The sequence below is a fragment of the Schistocerca cancellata genome, chromosome 3, assembly GCF_023864275.1.
Source record: "Schistocerca cancellata isolate TAMUIC-IGC-003103 chromosome 3, iqSchCanc2.1, whole genome shotgun sequence".
NCBI lineage: Eukaryota > Metazoa > Arthropoda > Insecta > Orthoptera > Acrididae > Schistocerca > Schistocerca cancellata.
Window position 1 is genome coordinate 646,716,286 of NC_064628.1, and position 22,883 is coordinate 646,739,168.

Here is a 22,883-nt window from a genome sequence, read left to right on the forward strand (position 1 = left end):
GAACAATCATGTGAAACTGACTTGCACAGTGCTAGTGCAAGGGATATGCGAGAAACTAACAACTAGCCACTACAAAAGTCTATTACTCTGATAAAAATTTGAAAGTTTTGTGAAACACAGGAGGAAATATCATTAAATTCTATCATCATAAAACTTTTGTTGTATTTGAACAGGTTTTCAATAAATGTTCTCGTGCATGTATGGATACCATATACAAACATTAATGCTGCTTTTTAAGTAAACATAACAACCAAAAACAGGAATGTTACTCTTCAAAAAACATTAGTTGATTCAGAAACCAGACCAATGTTTTATTTGGTTGTGGGAGATTAACGGTCTACTAAGTGGAGAGATTCAGTCACTGTCCAACAGCAGGGCAAATGGCAAAGCCAACATTGGAAACATCCCACATCTCCTGCACCAAAGAAGTCCAAAGCTGTTCATACAAGTTCTGCTAAGGTCATGATGATATTCTTCTTCAATTGCACAGTACTATGAAGACACTTTGCACTAACTTTGATGCTCCATAAAGCCAAAATGTCCAGGAAAGCTCTTGTATGGAATCATCCTGTTGCACGATGGCACCTGGCTCCACACTGCCAATTGGACAAAGGCTATGCTTCAGTGATTTGGTTGGAAACACTGCAATGTCCTCTGAACAGCCCCAATCTTTCACTACATGGATTTCACATCTTTGGCAACCTGAAGAAAACCATGCATGGATATCAATTTCAATCGAACGGGGAAGTGCAAGAATAAGTGTGATAGTGGATTTGTCATTGGTTAACCTTGTTCTATGAAACAGAAATTTACCCCAGTAGGATAAATGTTTAAATGTGTGTAGTGATTACTTTTGAATGGACCATTCCATGGCTCCATTGTGGTAGGTATTCAGTTTTCATATGACTGCCCCTCATACAAGTATAAAGGATAAATCAAATGAAAACGTTAAATAATTTTTTACATGTGACTAGTTGAACAGAAGTGGAACACAAGTGTATCACTTTTTGACATACTTTTCCTGACAGTGAATGCACTTCCTTTTTTGTTATGGAGAAAAATTCTTGTTGCTTATGCAACCACTCTGCACTGTGTGGTGCACATCATCTTTGGAACGATTTTGTTTCCTCCATTCACCCCTTTGAGTAGTCCAAACACGTGGTAATCACTTGGGGTGATGTTTTCTGAGTAAGGTGCATGTGGAAGAGGATTAAAGTAAATGTCTGTAACAGTTACGATCTTATACAGGCAGAATGAGGTTCAGCATTGTCATGTTGCAAAATGACATCTACCATCAGAATGTCCATGTCAGTTTGCTCTGATTGTAGCCTAAAGATTATTTTTCAACAGGCCAGAGTATGACACACTGGATATGGTGTTTCCGCTAGGATTATAGTATTACACGATTACACCCCATGCACCCCAAAAGAGAATCAGCATGAACTCTTTGCACATGTCTGGGCACTCAGATTTGTTGTTGAGGAATTACATTATTCCTTGTTTGTACCCTTGATTTCAGGTTGTAGGGGGATTCTAAGATTTCGTCTCCTGTAATGATCTTCACAAAGAAGCCCTCAGAATGCTGCAAAAGTTCTTCACAGACAGCAACATGTCATTCTTTCAATTCTGGAGTGAGATGCCACAGCACCCACCTTGCAAAACCTAGTCACATTTTGAATAATATGATGTTTTGAGCCATGTTCAGATCTGCAGGTGTTTCATCCACCATCACTCATTCATTAGCCTTCACAATGACTTGAGCAACAGATTGTGGTGTCATTATGTGGTGTGGTTGGCTTGGGCAGGGAGCATATGCCACAGAAGTCATGTCATTTCTGAAGTTACTACTTCGCTCATAAATTTGCTGCAGTTTTAGACATGCCTCACCATACAGGACTTCTATTTTCCAATGTATTTTTATAGGTTTTTTACCTTCATGGCTCAGAAATATATGACAGAACATTGTTGGTTGTTGTTGCATATTGCAAGTGTAGCAGCCATTGTAAACTGGTATTGTGGCTGTGTTTAATTTTTCTGCAGTATGTTACTACCTTCTGGCCATTCTGTAAATGTCTGTAACTGTACTTCCAACTTACAGAACAGTGACACAGGGAAACAAATGTTTATTTTGATTTAAGGTTTTCATTTGACTCTTCCTCATATATGCCTATTAACAGCACTAACATTTCAACTTCTTGAGGTAAATAAAAGTTAGCAATTCTGTTTCATAATTTTATAGTTTTCTCAAGAAAATTTTCCTCTTAGTACAAATTTAGTATCTGTTGTATTATTAAGATATTTCTGCTGGGTCTTGTCTTTTACTCAGTTTTTTTCTTTTGCTTCCTTAATTATTTCATCTTTTAAAGTTACGTATTCTTCTTATATTGAATTCTTATCACTCATCAATGTCTTATCAAGTTTTCCAGGTCCTATCTTCTTAGTTTTCTGACCTTTCACAGTTTCTTCAACTGTAATCTATATTTCATAAATAATGAAACATGGTCAGACTCCACATTCCTTAGAAATGTTTTATAGTTTAAAACCTAGGTTTCTGCCACATACACAACCTTCTTTCATGATTTTTAAAGTAAATGTTAACAATAACTAAACTGTGCTCTGCTGGGTTGCTTTCATTCCTATTCCTCAGTCCATGTTCTCCTAGTGTTTTTCCTTCTCTTCCTTTTCCCACTATCAATATCCAGTTTCCCATCACATTTAAAATTTTGTTGCCCTTAATGTACTACATAATTAGTATACATGTACTGCAGTGGGGTGTCATACTTTTGCATCTGTCTTGACAATGATAATCTGTTCATTTTGCTGTTCATAACAGTTCACCTGAATTCTTACCTTCTTGTTTATTCTGAGACTTATTCCTGAATTATCCCTGTTTTTATTTAATGTTAGTAACACTAACTGCAATTGCAGTTCACTAATTCTCACTGTATCTGACTTCAGTTTATCCATTTCCTTTCAAATTCTGAAACCTGTCAACACAAGTGAGGGTTCTAACGTTCTTTGTTCCAACACATAGAATGCTGGAATTGTCTTTTCTTCTAATGATGTCCTCCTGAATAGTCCCCACCCAGAGACCAAAATGGGGGACTGCTTATCTCCAGAATACTTTATCCAAAAGGATGTCATCATCATTAAGCAATGTGCAGAGCTTCATGTCTTGGGAGATTATAATAACTGTACTTTCCTCATACTTATTGTTGTTGTTCTAAAGTAAATTATGGTGTTACTTTGTTTTTGAAATGCAAGTTAAGTCATCTGAGGCCTTTGGATTCTTTCTTTCCTCTGCTTTTGTCTTAACTTCATTTAACTGAATCATAGAGCTGGCATGTTTTTTAGTTTTTAATTGCATTTTATACCGTGATCTATATACACTGATTGGTTTAATAACAGTGATAAATATTTGCAGTTTTTCTGTTAACAGGTTACTAAATGCTACCCATTTTATGTTATACTTCTCTACTTCCTTTGCAGCTTAATTAAGTGGCTTCCATTTAAAGAAGCAAATATGTGTTCAAGTAAATGTAAGGGCTAAATTTTGTTCCTTTTTCTGTCATTTTTATCCAATTCTAAAACTGTAACATTTCACCTGACACCGAGACAGTTGTCTGCGATGAGCCAGTTCTCATGTGAATGCATTTTAACTACTTGAGTAGAAGTTATGATATCAAGTTTGTCTAAAATAAAATGAGCTGTTTTATTACATGTGATGAAAACAGTCATATTCAACCTGATTGCTGTTCCTTCAATGGTTTCTTCTTGATGCCATTGATATATGTATTACTGATATTAGTCTTTTGGTTCTTCCTCTTGTGAAAGTGCTTCAGTTTCCACAATAATAATTTAATTACTCAGATGGAAGGCATTGTACACAAATTGTTTCTGTTTACTACATTACTATAATTGAGTAACAGTGAAAGTTTGGTTTCAATTCCTGAGGTATTAAATGGCTTTTGAAACAGACAGCCACAGGTGGCACACATTTTATGCCATTCTCATTCAATTATGGTACTGCATTTTCCTAAATCCAACCTGGTGAAAAACTATGGATATCATGTTGTTGTTGTTGTGGTCTTCAGTCCTGAGACTGGTTTGATGCAGCTCTCCATGCTACCCTATCCTGTGCAAGCTTCTTCATCTCCCAGTACTTACTGCAACCCACATCCTTCTGAATCTGCTTAGTGTATTCATCTCTTGGTCTCCCTCTACGATTTTTACCCTCCACACTGCCCTCCAATGCTAAATTTGTGATCCCTTGATGCCTCAGAACATGTCCTACTAAGCGGTCCCTTCTTTTTGTCAAGTTGTGCCACATACTCCTCTTCTCCCCAATTCTATTCAATACTTCATCATTAGTTATGTGATCTACCCAACTAATCTTCAGCATTCTTCTGTAGCACCACATTTCGAAAGCTTCTATTCACTTCTTGTCCAAACTATTTATTGTCCATGTTTCACTTCCATACATGGCTACACTCCATACAAATACTTTCAGAAATGACTTCCTGACACTTAAATCTATACTTGATATTAACAAATTTCTCTTCTTCAGAAACGCTTTCCTTGCCATTGCCAGTCTACATTTTATATCTTCTCTACTTCAACCATCATCAGTTATTTTGCTCCCTAAATAGCAAAACTTCTTTACTACTTTAAGTGTCTCATTTCCTAATCTAATTCCCTCAGCATCACCTGACTTAATTCGACTACATTCCATTATCCTCATTTTGCTTTTGTTGATGTTCATCTTATATCCTCCTTTCAAGACACTGTAAATTCCGTTCAACTGCTCTTCCAGGTCCTTTGCTGTCTCTGATAGAATTACAATGTCATCGGCAAACCTCAAAGTTTTTATTTCTTCTCCATGGATTTTAATACCTACTCCGAATTTTTCTTTTGTTTCCTTCACTGCTTGCTCAATATACAGATGGAATAACATTGGGGATAGGCTACAACCCTGTCTCATCCCTTCCCAACCACTGCTTCCCTTTCATGCCCCTCGCCTCTTATAACTGCCATCTGGTTTCTGTACAAATTGTAAATAGCCTTTCGCTCCTTGTCTTTTACCCCTGCCACCTTTAGAATTTGAAAGAGAGTATTCCAGTCAACATTGTCAAAATCTTTCTCTAAGTCTACAAATGCTAGAAACGTAGGTTTGCCTTTCCTTAATCTTTCTTCTAAGGTAAGTCGTAAGGTCAGTATTGCCTCACGTGTTCCAATATTTCTACGGAATCCAAACTGATCTTCCCAGAGGTCGGCTTCTACTAGTTTTTCCATTCGTCTGTAAAGAATTCGTGTTAGTATTTTGCAGCTGTGGCTTATTAAACTGATTGTTCGGTAATTTTCACATCTGTCAACACCTGCTTTCTTTGGGATTGGAATTATTATATTCTTCTTGAAGTCTGAGGGTATTTCGTCTGTCTCATACATCTTGCTCACCAGATGGTAGAGTTTTGTCAGGACTGGCTCTCCCAAGGCCATCAGTAGTTCTAATGGAATGTTGTCTACTCCCAGGGCCTTGTTTCGACTCAGGTCTTTCAGTGCTCTGTCAAACTCTTCACGCAGTATCTTATCTCCCATTTCATCTTCATCTACATCCTCTTCCACTTCCATAATATTGTCCTCAAGTATATCGCCCTTGTATAGACCCTCTATATACTCCTTCCACCTTTCTGCTTTCCCTTCTTTGCTTAGAACTGGCTTTACATCCGAGCTCTTGATATTCATACAAGTGGTTCTCTTTTCTCCAAAGGTCTCTTTAATTTTCCTGTAGGCAATATCTATCTTACCCCTAGTGAGATAAGCCTCTACATCCTTACATTTGTCCTCTAGCCATCCCTGCTTAGCCATTTTGCACTTCCGGTCAATCTCATTTTTGAAGTGTTTGTATTCCTTTTTGCCTGCTTCATTTACTGCATTTTTATATTTTCTCCTTTTGTCAGTTAAGTTCAATATTTCTTCTGTTACCCAAGGAGTTCTACTAGCCCACATCTTTTTACCTACTTGATCCTCTGCTGCCTTTACTACTTCATCCCTCAGAGCTACCCAGTCTTCTTCTACTGTACTTCTTTCCCCCATTCCTGTCAATTGTTCCCTTATGCTCTCCCTGAAACTCTGTACAACCTCTGGTTATTTCAGTTTATCCAGGTCCCATCTCCTTAGATTTCCACCTTTTTGCAGTTTCTACAGTTCATAACCAATAGATTGTGGTCAGAGACCACATCTGCCCCTGGAAATGTCTTACAATTTAAAACCTAGTTCCTAAATCTCTGTCTTACCATTATATAATTTATCTGATACCTTCTAGTATCTCCAGGATTCTCCCATGTATACAACCTTCTTTCATGATTCTTGAACCAAGTGTTAGCTATGATTAAGTTATACTCTGTGCAAAACTCTACCAGGTGGCTGCCTCTTTCATTTCTTAGCCCCAATCCATATTCACCTACTATGTTTCTTTCTGTCCCTTTTCCTACTCTAGAATTCCAGTCACCCATGACTATTAAATTTTTGTATCCCTTCACTACCTGAATAATTTCTTTGATTTCATCATACATTTCTTCAATTTCTTCATCATCTGCAGAGCTAGTTGGCATATAAACTTGTACTTCTGTAGTAGGCGTGGGCTTCGTGTCTATCTTGCCCACAATAATGCGTTCACTATGCTGTTTGTAGTAGCTTACCCGCACTCCTATGTTTTTATTCATTATTAAACCTACTTCTGCATTACAACTATTTGATTTTGTGTTTATAACCCTGTATTCACCTGTCCAAAAGTCTTGTTCCTCCTGCCACCAAACTTCACTAATTCCCACTATATCTAACTTTAACCTATCCATTTCTCTTTTTAAATTTTCTAATCTACCTGCCCGGTTAAGGGATCTGACATTCCACGCTCCGATCCGTAGAACAGCAGTTTTCTTTTTCCTGATAACGACGTCCTCTTGAGTAGTCCCCGCCCAGAGATCTGAATGGGGGACTATTTTACCTCCGGAATATTTTACCCAAGAGGACGCCATCATCATTTATCCATACAGTAAAGATGCATGCCCTCGGGAAAAATTATGGTCGTAGTTTCCCCTTGCTTTCAGCCGTTCATAAAATTTCTAAATTTGTCATTTTTCTATACTCTGCTTATAAGAGATGAGGTATTGGCAGAAGTAAAGCTGTGAGGATGGGTCATGAGTTGTGCTTGGGTAGCTCAGTTGGTAGAGCACTTGCCCGTGAGAGGGGAAGGTCCCAAGTTTGAGTATTGGTCCAGTACATGGTTTTAGTCTGCCAGGAAGTTTCATATCAGTGCACACTATGCTGCAGAGTGTAAAATTCATTCTGCAAGCATCCTCCGGGCTGTGGTTAAGCCATGTCTCTGCAGTATCCTTTCTTCCAGTAGTGCTAGTCCTGTGCATACCACAGGAGAACTTCTGTGACGTTTGAAAGGGATACTAGTGGAAGTAAAGCTGTGAGGATGGTTTTGAGTCATGCTTGGTTAGTTCAATAGGTAGAGAATTTGTGTGTGAAAGTCAAAGGTGCAAGTTTGAGCCTCAGTCTGGTACATTTTTTTAATCGGCCAAGAAGTTTCATATCAGCACGCACTTCATTGCAGAATGAAGAATTCATTTTACAGATGATAAGCTTGGTGCAGTAAGTGACAGAATTTGGCTATTGATAGGTTTGAAATACTTTAGCTATTCAGGAAGTTATTTGTACACAATTATAGTATAAAATAAAAGTGAAAATTCAATAAAAAATACAACTGATTTTGTAACTGTTAAAAATGGGCTTAGGGTATGAAGAGACTATTACAAAATTATTTAAATGTGATATGATATAATGAAAATGTAAAGGTATTTATAACATTGCAACTAGTTTGTAACCTTTGTAAACTCATTCAGTAAAATGTGAATTGAAAAAATGTAGACCTCTATTTCAAGAATTTTTGATTAAATGATCACATACAGTGTATAGTACAAATGACAATTTTAATAGAATAACAGGAATAGAAGAATGAAGGCAAAATGTGTGAATGAATTGAACCAATATAGAGATGATACATAGCTTATTATATATCATTTGTAATTGTTTTACTGTCGACATTAGGACCTTTTCTAACTGACATTGCATGGCACACCCAAGATGATGAACAAGTTACAGCTAATACTAATACTAACACTACTACTGCTGCTACTGATTGCAATAATCCATGTAACAGCAACACTAGAAAGTATGCATTGTAATTAAAGTAGTGGCAGTGGTAGGAAATGTTTTGACACAGAGGCAAGAGTTAACTGAGTATTGGATGTATCATGCAGAAGATACTGGTACTGTTTAAGAGAGGTAGAGATGCATATATAAATAGCATCATAATGTTGGAGAACATTTAGGATAATTATGTGATTTGATAATTGTCATTACAGTTATCATTTTTGGGTTGTTTGAGTAAGCAGTAAGATTTCTTCTTGGTAATCAATGTTTCATAAAAAAATGATTTATTTATATATGTATGTTTTACTGAGAACTGTAATTACTAAGGTCTTATCTATGATGATTCAATGGTAAGAAATCGATAATGAAATTTACATTTGTTCAAGCACATGTGCCTTTCATTTCATTAGGAAGTTTTATTTATTTGGCCCAAGTGATCTGATATTACACAGAGTGCTGCTGATGGCAGGCAATATTATGTTAATATTTACATTGGGTATCAAATGTGTGTCTGTTTAGTGCATGGTATTCCTGACAAATTGACTAACAGATAGTATGTTGACTTACACATTGTTTTGTTTCCAAATTGGCATTGTGGAATAATACTGTGAACTTTTAAAAATCTTTTTCAGATCAGCGATTCCAAAAAGTTCATCACAGGGTCTGAGTCAATAGTAGTGAGTGCTTCTGACAGATCAGTGATTCCTACTGTAAGTGGATACTATTATTAAATTAGCATATTCATAGCTGAAAATACTATTTTAGTTACACATGTGTACGTAACAGGAATTGCACAAAAACGTGAATCAAGGGTCATAAAACTGATAGATACCTTTCTTGGCTATAACAATATCATATTGACATTAAGGTGATTATTATTTTATAACAGTTAGGATGAATATTAAACCTTTGTAACAGAGAGAGGAGAGAAAGAGAGAGAGGGAGAGAGAGAGAGAGAGAGAGAGAGAGAGAGAAGAGAGAGGAGACCACTTGCCTGCCTAAAACTCAGGTCAAGAAACAGTGTACCCAGGAGGATCATAAAACTGATAGGTACCTTTCTTGGCTATAACAATATCATATTGACATTAAGGTGATTATTATTTTATAACAGTTAGGATGAATATTCAACCTTTGTAACTCTGGGAGGGGAGAGGGAGAGAGAGAGAGAGAGAGAGAGAGAGAGAGAGAGAGGAGACCACTTGCCTGCCTAAAACTCAGGTCAAGAAACAGCGTACCCCGGAGGCCCAATTGTTCTGCATGCCCACTTATGTTCGTATGTTCTCTGTTTTAGAGTTCATCAATATTTCTCATGGTTTTTCTCCAAATCTTTGTTATGTTTCTGGGATTACATTACTGAACAAAACATTTGTAAAAGGAATTTATTTACCGAAAATAGAAAATGAAGAAAATATTCTATGTGGTTAAAATGGACATTTCACTCTTGAAAGTCTCATCAAAAAATGACAAAAATAGTTTATCGTTTGCACGTCCTTATAAAATAACAATTCACTACATTTGAGGGGCATGAATGAATAGTCTTTTCCTTTAGACTGTCACTGTTCGTCTTCAGATGAATTTTTCAGACTCAGAGCAGGGGGATGAACTGAAGTTATGAAAGCAGAATTCACTCAGTAACGTTGGATGAGGATATCTAGTTGCTTTAGTTTCAGTCCTCATGACATTTTGTCTACTTCAGATTTGGAAGAAATGGCAGTGTCACTCTCTTTGTGCATTATGAGTATCTTTTAATTTCTATATATTATTTTGAATCTCATATTTCACTCACTTTCTTCCTGTGACACAGCACAGAAAAACCAAGCCATGAGCTGACATAAGTAACTTTTTGTGAGAAGTGTGTTCATGTCTGTGCTGCTTTCTGTCAGTGTATTTGGTAAGTTAACCTAGTAGATAATATTCTCAGCCCCTATGAGAATGTATGGCAGGTGAGTAATATTACACAACTGTGGCAGCAAACACTAAATGAAAGTTACTCCCTTGATCAGTGTAACAAGTGAGGAGCATGCAGGAAACATCTGGCACAAATGAGTTAACATGTCAGGAACCAGAGGAAAATTTCTGGCATGAACAAGTTAACAACACATTAGGGGCTGTGAAACTGTAGCTTGTGAAATCCACACTGCAGTGGGTTGTTATTTTCATGGCAGTTGAAGGGAATGCTACATACTGCTAAATTAATATTCATTGTGTTAATAAAATTAGACTTATCAGAATAACAAAATAAAACACATAAGTAATGAGTTTCTTACTTAGCTCTCATAGATCATTAAAAGAGTTAAAAAAAGGGACTTAAATACATAGGCTCTTATAGGAATGCAGAGCAGTGTAACCATGCAGGACTCTTATATTTTCAATAAAAAATCTATATGCTCGGACTTAACCTAGGATATTATTCAAAGTAAAAGCACACAAGCGATACTTGAGTTGTATTGGAACACACTATTTAAACATATTTAGATTTAAAGGTTTTAATGTTTTTTCTGTTCCAAACACATCAAAATCACTTACAGGGGAAAAAGATTCCTACAACTGTATTAATAAAGAAGACTGAATGAAAGAATTATAAAAATTATTTTTCAGGTTACTCAGCGTATACAGCCTCAAGTGACATTTGCTCTTCCATCTGAGGTATCAAATTCTGTCTATAATGTTCAGGTATGAAAAAATAATATGCTTATTTTCACATTACTTGAATTGGATATTTGTTCTGCATGTCTTGCAGTAAATGCATGTCTTATGTGTAATGGAAGCATGGTAGTTATCTACACTTGAGGTGTAGTTAGAGGCTAGAGCAGGATTTGTGGTTTTGTGTGGCATGGAATGAAATGCTTACTGCTTGTACATAGCCCAAATAGATTATGTTGAGCTTATGTCTCTAAACTATTTTCTCAACAGCTTCAGTAAGCTTCGTACATATTGGAAGTGGATAAGAGAAATGAATATAAATTGATACTACATTTCTTTAGCTGTATTCCAGCTTATGTGTCATGTCTCTCAACCCTAAATTTGACCTAAAAGGGAATGGGCTTCAAACTTTCCCTTCATTAAACTTCAACAACTTCACATACAGCCATCTGTACACAGTGGTTTAACACCCTGTTAACAGGCTCATTACTAGGGGTGTATGTAAAGCCTTAATCTTCACCTCAAAAAGTAAAACCATGTTGTTAATTTTTTCTTTGTACACTGGTAAATGTCTGCAGTCCTGGTACACATTGAAATATACTCATGCAAAAGTACTATAGAGGAGGCAAAACAAAATGGCAGTGCCCATTGATAAAGCAGGGTATTGTGCAATCATGTATTTTCTGCATTTGAAGACAAACAAGAACTAGGAATCACAAGAGAAGTGAGACCTCTGGTGCAAGAAGATTGGTGTATCACAATCAAGGAGATAGTGGATAAAGTGAAAATCAGTGATGGATTAATTTCCAACAGGGCACACTGGACATCTCCTGATGAGGTGAAGATGGAGTTTCATGAAAAGCTGTCCAAGGGGGTGTTCTTTTTTTTGTGGGACATACTCACACATATTGCTTCTAATCAAATTTTGTCTTATAGTCTCCTGCTGAGCAGGCACCCAGTGACTTCTGCCACCTTCCTTGGCTGAAACATTATGTGGCAGATGTTTACAGAATTTTTGAGGTAGAACATTTCCCAAATAGCCACACTGCTGACTATTAGTCACAAAAACTGACAATGGCCATAAGAGTGGTGTGCTAACCACATGCTCCTCTGTATCCACATCCAGTGATGCCTAAGGGCTCAGGATGACACGGTGTCTGGTTGGTACCATTGGGCCTTCATGGACTGTTCAGATGGAGCAGACAAAGATTTTTTTTTTTGAAAAAAAAAATTGTTGCATTAAAGGATGAATATGAAGAGAACTAATAATAATACCAAATTTCATAGAGATTCCAGGTGATAATTAAGACTTTATGACTACCCCTCGTAGGTATGAAGCACATCCTTAGATTGACCACAGGTGGGAGAGAATACTGGTGTCACTTTAAACTTGGCATTTACAGTAAGCAATTTAGAGGGACTTCTAGACAAGAATGGTGGGTGGGCATTTGGTAAACGTCACTGATGTGACCTTGCATTTAGACTTAAGTAATCATCATATACCCAGTACATTCGTTAGTGGGACCAAAAAGAGGGAAAAAAGCTGACTCTGTAAGGACAGGATTGTATTGTGGGTGCAGGAGTTTAGGAAAAATTTGCAATTTTCTGTAAACAGAATCCACAACTTTGGACCACACATTATTGTGGAGTAGTAAGACACTTGCAGCCTTCGAGACTGCGACTGGGAGTCTCAGTGTACATTTTGGCATTGTCAGTTATCCTGATTAGATGGAATTCAGCAACAGTATGCCATGGATGCCCTAGAACATGATAGTGATGATCTCCTTTGTGGATGGTGACACTTTGTATTTCATTGGTAACTGAGGTAAGGGACACTGGATGTCTGAATTGATACAGGGAAGTAGTGGGATACCCAGGATTCATCACCCTTCCCATTGTCATAACCAAGTGCCATATTAAGCTCTTAAGTGGTTGAGGCATATCAGCATCCACTTGATCTTGCAGTAATTTGCCCCATTTTTCCATTGTGAGTTCTGACTTTTGCAAAGTGCAGTTGACTATGAAGCACAGTAAAACATGAAGTATGTAATTTCTTTATATCGTGGTTCACTGATATTCCTGTGGCCAGTCACAATCCCTTGTTCATTGCCTAAAACATTCAGCATTGTTTTTGCACTTGCTGATCACCTGTAATATAATTCATCAGCAAAGTTCACATGGCCCAAGGCAAAGAAAATGCATCTCACTCACATACACATTTCAATGTCAATTTTAATGCTTCCTAACCACAGTAATGTGGTGTCAAAATTTGTTGTTCATTACTTTCCAGTCCACTCTCTTATGATAAATGAATAAAGATATTCTTCAATAGTCTCATGATTAATGTACTTCATTATGAAGTGAATAATCTCTGATTAGTACTGTTAAATGGGAAACACTTCCTAATATTTTCAATTTAATATTATTATCATGTTCTGCCAAGCAACAAGGATGTCTGTTTTCAGGTGATAGTGGAGCCACCATTTCCCTGATGAATCTGGCAACATATCCACAACTGGGTTTGCCTGAGATGTCTCTTCCCTCACAGCATTTGGCGATGTATGGGCATAGTTCATCCCCCATCATAGTCACAGCAGTCTACAAACACTTTACATAGTCCATTATGCTATTTGTTGTCAAACATCCACAAGCTACTAACACTTTTGCCCATGATGCCTTTACACGGTTTGGTTTTTCTGTCTCCGACAAAGTAAAAGTTGTATCCACTGCAGTCACTTTCCAGAAACTGAGTGATCTTTGCTTGGCGTCTGCATTGCTATTTGAGCTGGATTTAGGGTGTGCCATGAATTTTGAGGCACATATGACCCTTCAGCCAGACACCACACCTCATTTTTACCATGCTGGTCTCATTCCAGTGGCTTTACATCTTGCAGTGAAGCAGGAGCTGGATCATCTCCAGGCTGCCTGATTTATTAAAGCTATGAAATTAGCTCATGGGCCATCCTCCTTGTCATACTCAAGAAGCCCAATGATTCTCTTCAATCATGTGGGGATTTCAAGTTACCATCAATGCTCAATCACTGGATGAAACTTATTCTATATTGCGGACAGAAGACCTTCTTAACAAACTTTGCTGATGCGGAATACTACTATAAGATTGACCTTGCTGATGATTATCTTCAGTTGCCTTTGGATGAGGAATCTCAAAAAACTGTTGTCGTCAACACACCCTTTGGATTATACGAAGGTTGGAACTTAAATAGTGGCAACTGTTTATTCACAACCAATATTAAAAAGTTACATGTTTGCACCAGTTACTGTCCTTCAAAGTAGTCACCAGCATTGTGTAGAACCCATTGCCAGTGATGTGGAAGTCATAGTATACCGTTAGCAGAGTCTGTTCTGTTGATGGTGCGAATGAAGCGGTCTACTGCCTGCCAAATCTCTGGAACAGTTCTGAAGTGAATGCCACGAAGTGGTTCCTTCATCTTTGGAATCAAATCAAAGTCACAAGGACTTAAGTCTGGGGAATATGGTGGATGGTACAGTACTTCCCAGTCCCATCGACTGAACAGAGCAGCCACAGCTTGCACTGTATGTGCCCGCGCATTGTCATGCAAAATGATGGCTGGGTTGAACAGAAAGTGTCACCACTTCTTTAGCAAAGCTGGTTGCAGATGATTCTCCAAAAACAAACAGTAATACAACTTAAGACCTTGTGACTTTGATATGATTCTGAAGATGAAGGAACCACTTCATGGCATTCACTTCAGAACTGTTCCGGGGATTTGACAGGCAGTAGACCGCTCCATTTGCATCATCAACAGAACAGGCTCTGCTAACAGTATACTACACCTTCCACATTGCTGGCAATGGGTACTACACAACGCTGGTGACTATCTTGAAGGACAGTAACAGGTGCAAACATGTAACTCTTTTGTATCAGTTGTGAGTAAATAGTTGCCACTATTTAAGTTTCAACCCTCGTATAAGGACAAGTGACTCCCATTTGACATTACCTTAAAAAAATGGTTCAAATGGCTCTGAGCACTACGGGACTTAATTTCTGAGGTCATCAGTCCCCTAGAACTTAGAATTACTTAAACCTAACTAACATAAGGACATCACACACATCCATGCCCGAGGCAGGATTCGAACCTGCAACCGTAGCGGTCCCGCGGTTCCAGACTGTAGTGCCTAGAACCGCTCGGCCACTCCGGCTGGTGACATTACCTTAGCTCCAGCAATTTTCTGAAGGTATCTGGGACAACTAATGCAGCACATTCAAGCTTGTGTGAATTATCTGGATGATCTCATTGTTATGGAACCCTCCCGTCAGAAGCATTTGCAAAATCTCTGTACCCTCTTTACCAGCCTGCAGGATGCAGGTCTGCATTGTCATAGGAGAAGTGTCAATTTTTTTCAACCAGAAGTACAGTATTTGGGGAATTGGCTTGCTAAAGAGGGAATCAGGCCTACTGATCAGAATGTTGCCACCATTTGTTCTCTTCCCTGCCCGAAGAACTTAACTGAACTCCAGGTGTTTTTGCAGAAAGTCAACTATTACTCCAAGTAGTCCACTTTTCACAATCCCTCAGTCATTTGCATAAGAAAGCAGTGCCCTATGACTGGACTCCTGCCTGTGACCAGGCTTTTAAGCAATTAAAAACCTGCTGAAATCTGCTCCTTGTCTCACACCTTCCTCTCCCAGATGTCTGTTGCTTGTGGAAGCCGAATCATTTACCTGTGGCATTGGGGCGGTTCTGGTGCACAGAAATGAGGATGGCTCTGAACAGCCAGTTGCTTATGCTTCTAAGACACTGACTCCTGCACAACACAACTACTCACAGATTGAACAGGAGACATAGGTGATAGTGTTTGCCATTAAAAAATTTCATGTCTACCATTTTGGTGCAAAAATCTCTCATTATAGATCGCAAGCCATTGGTTACCTTAATTGGGCCACAGTCAGACATCCCAGTGTGAATGGCTCATCGCTTATAGTGCACAGTTCCTTAGCACTTACAATTATACCATCTTGTTTAAGCCCATGGTGCATTATGCCAATGCCGAAACCTTTTCATGTCTACCCACTGGACTGGACCCTGATTTTGAAAACAGTAGGTCCTCTGCTTCCACACTGATACTGCATGGCAACATACATTGAATACTTTCCCCATTGTGGCCACATGTTTCGCTGTCATCACACACTGCAACCCCACACTGTGACAGGTCCTCTGGTATGTGACCTGTGGCTGGCTGACCTACCTCACCCATCAGCTGGTGACGGAGCTCAACCCATGGAAACTACTTTCTCACAGGTTCTCAGTTGTCATTGATGTTCTTGTCTTGTATACTGGGACTGACATGCTTCAGGTGGTGATTCCCACCGGATTTCAGCGAGGCCTGTGCTTGCTCTACCAGAGACATTGGGGGATGTCCTGCATTAGGGGTTTAATTCACCGACACATGTATTGTCTGGATATCAGTAGTGACATCAAGAGAATAGTTTGTGTTTACATGGTATGTGCCCAGCACCAAACAGCACATCCATCGTCATTTCCACCCTGGACTGTATGCACCATCCGTGGGACTGCATCCACCTCAATTTTGTGGGCCTGTTTTTGGGGTCGATGTGGTTGCTCATTGTGGATGCCTACTACAAATTACCCATATGTGTTATGCATGGCACCACCATGACCAATGCCACTCTCACTGCCTTGGCCCAGGTTTTAGCCATCGAAGGATTACCTCACACTTTGTTTTCAGATAATGGCCCCATTTGTGGTGTCTGTTGTCAAAGAGTTCTGTGTGGCAAATGGCATAAAACATATTGTCAGCCCTCTATTCCATCCTTCCTTAAATGGTCAAGCAGAACATCTTGCAATGAATGAAGAAGGTTGTTGAATCCTCTGTCACCACCTCTGCCCTCACTCTGTTTTTGAGCACCTGTCACACCATGCTGATTGATGGTCATATCCCTGTGTAGCTGGTCTACAGGCAGCAACCACAGACACTGCTTCATCTTCTGACATTGCTCTCTCCTGCATCATGCTGTCAGCTGCCTGGGCATTAGGCACCTGGCATGGCTATGTGGGTCCACTCCTATTGAAGTCCTGTGGCTTGGACACCAGCAACGGCAGTAGAGAATCATGGGTGTTGGGTTACATCTGTCCAAACATGGAAGGGGCTTGAGTGCCACCACCACAACCAGCTCCGACCATGAGCTGATATGGAATACTCATCATTGACACCTCCCCCTGCCTCTCTACCCTCTGTTGATAATGATGCCCCAGGGCCAGTGACTCCCCCGAGGGCTCCAGGACCACCTTCTGCTTAAGCGGGAATCAAAGGAACCCTGCAGTGCACTCACTTCTAGTGACATCATGATGGGCATGCTGATCACCATTTCTTTGCTATCCTGCTGTTGATGGGTTTGGGTCATCACCCATACCTTCTTTCCACCCCTATGGCACCATTTGGGGTGCTCCCAACTGTTCGTGCCTATTGTGAAGGGGGTGGGGGTCGGGGTGGTGGGGAGGGATCTGGTATTGAGTACCACAGAGGTTGAATGTCCACTGGAGGAGACCTTGATAGCTGATAGAGGACACTGTGGCGGCACTACACTTGCATGGTGAGCCTGTCACTCTCTTGCCACTTTAGTGTGCAAGCCAGTGTCATTCCACACTGCCAGTATTTAGGCAGCTGTAAATTGCACAGCCAGTCAGTTAAGTGCTCACACTTGATACTTATGGATTGATCTTCATTGTATCAGAACTGTTGGATAATTACCTTGTGTGTCACCCAGTTATTCTCTCTGGTGGCGTCTTGGATTTGTCTCTCTGCTGCTTTTGGTTTTGGTATCATCATTGTGGCAACTGCTTTGTGTAGCACCTCATTGTCATAAGATTATTTGTCTGTGTCCTGGTCTATTGTCTTGTCCATAGTCCATCCGTCACATTTTGTTCTCTATACCGGAGGGTTGGGTTACTCTCCCACTTGGCAGCTCCCTCTAATTCTTAATTCACCAATGTGTGCTCTGATGTCCGTCTGCTACGGATATAGCACACTCCTCTGGGAATCATGTCATCTTGTTCAGACAATAATATTTTCAGAGGAATTGTAGGATGGTATAATTATGGAGAAAGAAATTCTGTAACATTACCAGGTTATTTGAAAAATATTATCGCACAGATCCAAAATGTGTAGTACTCCTCCAAAAATTGACCCTTGACTAGTGAATAAGGAATAGGTGTTACATGTGCATTTTAACACCAGATAAATAAATATGTTTTTGTCTGTGGAACACAGCAAATATATGAAAATATGTTTCGTTAGTCTATGAATGAGAGTTAAATACTAGTATGGTGATACGTAAACATTTTTTGAGTGAATTTGTTTTCATTAATTCAAATAAGGTGAAGATTTATTATGGGAACCTGAAAGTACCATTTTTTTTATTGCCTGCTTTATAAATTATTGCATGGGTGTTTGAGGTTCAGATGCATGTTAGCATGCAGATTAAACACAGTATTTCAAAGCCAACTGGCAGCTTATCATCCAAAGTGAGTAACATTTTTGCTTCAAGACATTTTTTTCTCAAAGTGTAGATGCAGCTTATGACCCAGTGTGAGTAACATTTGTTAATTAGTTTGTAAAATGATTTTTGTATTTCCTTCTGTATATCTGCAATAACAAGCAAGATTAAAAACTGTTACCATATGTAGGAATTTACAAATTGCTAAAACAATAACTTTTTTCTTCAGTATCACTAGGCAGCTGATTTATTATCTAGTTTTAATCTATGAATTTGTGTAATAAGCCGGTTGCAGCAGTACCATTAGTTGCAGGTTTACTCAGTGTAGATCAAATAAACCAAAACATGAAAATTATTCATAATCAAAAAATATATTCAAGTATCATATTCTGCTAAACTCGGTATCAACAAACTTCATGAACAACCATTATATTAATGGAGAAAATCATCTGACAACTAGCTAAATTTCCACAATGAATTTTTACTCTGCAGTGGAGTGTGTGCTGATTTAAAATTTCCTATAAGATTAAAATTGTATGCTGGACTGGGAATGAAACCTGGGACCTTTGCTTTTTGTGGGCAAGTGCTCTATTAATTGAGCTGTCCAAGCACAGCTCACAACCTTCAATCACATACCTTCAATCACATACATTCCAAACTTCACCAAAGTTCTCCTGCATGTCATGCATGACTAGCACTGCTGGAAAAACAGGTATTGCTAGTTAAATGCTTCAGTGTTGATACTTCTCAAGGATGAGTTCTCTGTGTTAACACTGGAAGCACTCTAACAGAGTTGGAAGTGATTCTTTATACTGTCCCAACCTAATCTTCCACTCTTTATTTATTATCCTCAGACAGATAGTTTACCATTGTAGCCATTTTAAAGTTCATAAATCTTTATTGTGTAAAAACATAAATCTTCCACAATCCAAAGAATAGTTTGAGCACTGCAACACTTTACAAGACATGATCTTGTTGCAGATGATATGCCATTGCTTTCCTCCAACCATTGAGATCCTGCCATATCAGAATACACTATATGACCACATTATGGTGTTTGAGTGGGTGATGTGGAGAGCCTTCAACCATCAATCCACAGGAAAGGAATATTCATTACATTCGGGTCCCTTGTTCCATCACCCAATGCCTTCTAAGAAGTTGTTGCTCATTTTGTACACATCCTATCACTATTTAATTCTTACTATTTAATATGCCCCCATTAGCTGAGCGGTCAGCATGGCGGAATGCCAAGCCAAGGGGCCTGGGCTTGATTCCCGGCTGGGGCAGGGACTGGGTGTTGCGTTGTTCTCATTATCATTTCATCCCCACCTCCAATGTGCAAGTTGCCCAATGTGGCGTTGAATGCAATAAGTACTTGCCCTCAGCGGCTGAACGTCCCTGAATGGGGGACTCCTGGCCCACAATGCTGTATGCTCATTTCCATTTTTTTTTCTCACTATTTAAACATCATTCCTTTTTTGATTGACCTATAAGCTTTGTACTCTTTTCATAATCACTTCACTTGTGTGATAACGCCTATGAAGTGTACTCTGTATGTAAATTTCACATTGGACAAATGCCACAAAGACATATCCCCATATTGCACAGGGCTATTACAAATGATTGAAGCAATTTCATAAATTCACTGTAGCTCCATTCATTGACATATGGTCATGACACACTACAGATACATAGAAAAACTCATAAAGTTTTGTTCGGCTGAAGCCGCACTTCAGGTTTCTGCCGCCAGAGTGCTCGAGAGCTCAGTGAGACAAAATGGCGACAGGAGCCGAGAAAGCGTATGTCGTGCTTGAAATGCACTCACATCAGTCAGTCATAACAGTGCAACGACACTTCAGGACAAAGTTCAACAAAGATCCATGAACTGCTAACTCCATTCGGCGATGGTATGCACAGTTTAAAGCTTCTGGATGCCTCTGTAAGGGGAAATCAACGGGTCGGCCTGCAGTGAGTGAGGAAACGGTTGGACGCGTGCGGGCAAGTTTCACGCGTGTATCTGGACATGCTGGAAAATTGGCTCCTGCCACAACTGGAGACCGACAGCGCCGACTTCATCTTTCAACAGGATGGTGCTCCACCGCACTTCCATCATGATGTTCGGCATTTCTTAAACAGGAGATTGGAAAACCGATGGATCGGTCGTGGTGGAGATCATGATCAGCAATTCATGTCATGGCCTCCATGCTCTCCTGACTTAGTCCCATGCGATTTCTTTCTGTGGGGTTATGTGAAAGATTCAGTGTTTAAACCTCCTTTACCAAGAAACGTGCCAGAACTGCGAGCTCGCATCAACGATGCTTTCGAACTCATTGATGGGGACATGCTGCGCTGAGTGTGGGAGGAACTTGATGTTTGCCGAATCACTAAAGGGGCACATATCGAACATTTGTGAACGCCTAAAAAAACTTTTTGAGTTTTTGTATGTGTGTGCAAAGCATTGTGAAAATATCTCAAATAATAAAGTTATTGTAGAGCTTTGAAATCGCTTCAATCATTTGTAATAACCCTGTATATCAGTTGGACCTGTATATCTTTATAATACTAATTTGTATAACCTTTGTAAATGCTGCTTCTGTTAAAAAAAATAGTTTAAACACAACATGTCAAATATGGCATTTGTAGTGCATGAATAAGCCAGCACACATAGAAATAGAGGCTATAGTAAATGCAGTAGTGTAGCCAACTTGTACTTAACTGTGTGTAAATAGTATTGTATGCTAATGCCTTGTACAAATCAAGCAGTTACTTTTTGCCTATTTCAACAGTTTATCAGCATAGGAACAATCTGACGACAAATACATAATGTACAATATTTATTGAGATTGTGAATTATTTGCACCCTGGACATTACCAGTAACAAGTGTGTACATGGCTTATCTGATAAGAAATGTATTACAGCCTGTTACTCATCTTTTATGTTAATTTTCAAGTTCTATTTGTAATATATGTACAAAGTACCAGTTTTATAGATTTTTAAGACATTTCTGACTCAGTTAAAAAAATGTCTGTAGTAGCAAATTTTGAGAAACATGGCATTACTTGAAGTTCCTTTAGTAAACAAAAAAAATATCTGCATCAGTGTTACAGCTTCCCTTAGACTCCATCAGGATTATGTGGAGTTTTGAATTGAAAGTGGTGGTATGGCAGGGAGTTTCTCCACTGCCAAAACCATTCTCAGCAACTCTAGATGCAATTTTCAGATCCTTAAACTGGTAAAAAGTAGAATGAATTTGTGTTAATGTGGAAATTTCAGTTAATCCATATGTTGATGTCACTGAAGTTTTTGAATCCAGTGCAGATGAACGGCAGCACTGAATGGGAGAACCTAATATAGCAAGCTTTATAACAGACTTGAAAATGTATTATTCTGAGTCTAAAATAATGTGTGGTCATGAAATCAAGAAAAAATAGTACAAATTTTGGCCAAAAGCATAGAACCAGTTGATGAATTTTTGTTTCTAGGGCAGTTGAAGCAACTAGTGGATGGACAAGAAAAATAAATAAATAGAAGAGTATAAATGTCCTGCAGTGCTTTTGGTACATAAGAATACCATAGTTTTTAAAACTAAACTTCCTATGTGTCTAAGACAGGAAATATATTGCTACTTACCATGAAGATGACACATTTAGTTTCAGACAGGCACAAGTAAAAAACAAAATTATGAAAAGGAAAGATGCCTCTCACCATGTAGTGGAGATACTGAATCGAGATTGGCACAACAAAAAGACTCTCACAAATAAAGCTTTTGGCTCGTAAAGCCTTATGCACAAACACAGCTCACACACACGACTGCAGTCTCAGGCAACTATAACCACACTGCAACTGTAGCCTAAGACTGCAGTCAAATTAATGAATAAGAAAATTCAAGCAAAGAAGCATACTCAAAATGAATGAACTTAACTTATTTGAAAAAGTTAAAGGATGCATAAAATTAAACTGTATCAGAAGCTGTATAAGCTAAGATACATTGGATGTTCAAGGAAAAGATGAACCATTGCACCTTGTACATTGGAGGTCAGTATTCCACAATTAAAAAAGAGAAGTTAATGAACCACAGTCTCATTAACCAAACGAACTGCAAATTATCTGAACATTTGGATCCTGCAATTTCAGACAGCTGCTAGTGTGGTGTGCCTCAGGATTTATTGCACTTTATTATTTTGCACACTAATGGGTTCTCAACACCATAATAGTGTAACTGCAGGGGTCATGACTAAGTGCCAGCTTTCCATTTAAGTGTGTCAGTGAACAAGAGACTCCAATTTAGAAACATATCACTGAACGTTTTATCGACTAACTTGCTTGCACATATTAGAGTTGTTTAAAAAGAATTGAACCACAGGCTGTAAAATGAAAACAACTGAAAGGACGGTAATGTCATTATCTGTGGAAGAAGAGTGCTGAGGTCCCGACCTTGCTGCTAGAAGTAATGAGTGCATACCCACATGATGACATGAATGAGCACGTGCACATGTCAGCTGTCCACTGCACACAGTTGTGGTG

At 38.8% G+C, this 22,883-nt stretch overlaps 1 protein-coding gene across 4 annotated transcripts in view; it reads left to right on the forward strand.

Annotated features, from left to right (window-relative positions):
• LOC126175602 (mucin-17-like) overlaps positions 1-22,883 on the forward strand; it is a 207,199-nt gene that overhangs the window by 34,169 nt on the left and 150,147 nt on the right. For all 4 annotated transcript variants that reach the window (XM_049922476.1, XM_049922475.1, XM_049922477.1 and 1 more), the window contains exons 2-3: positions 8,850-8,927; positions 10,816-10,890. In XM_049922476.1, coding sequence (XP_049778433.1) covers positions 8,850-8,927; positions 10,816-10,890 — 153 coding nt within the window. The remainder of the gene's footprint in view (positions 1-8,849; positions 8,928-10,815; positions 10,891-22,883) is intronic.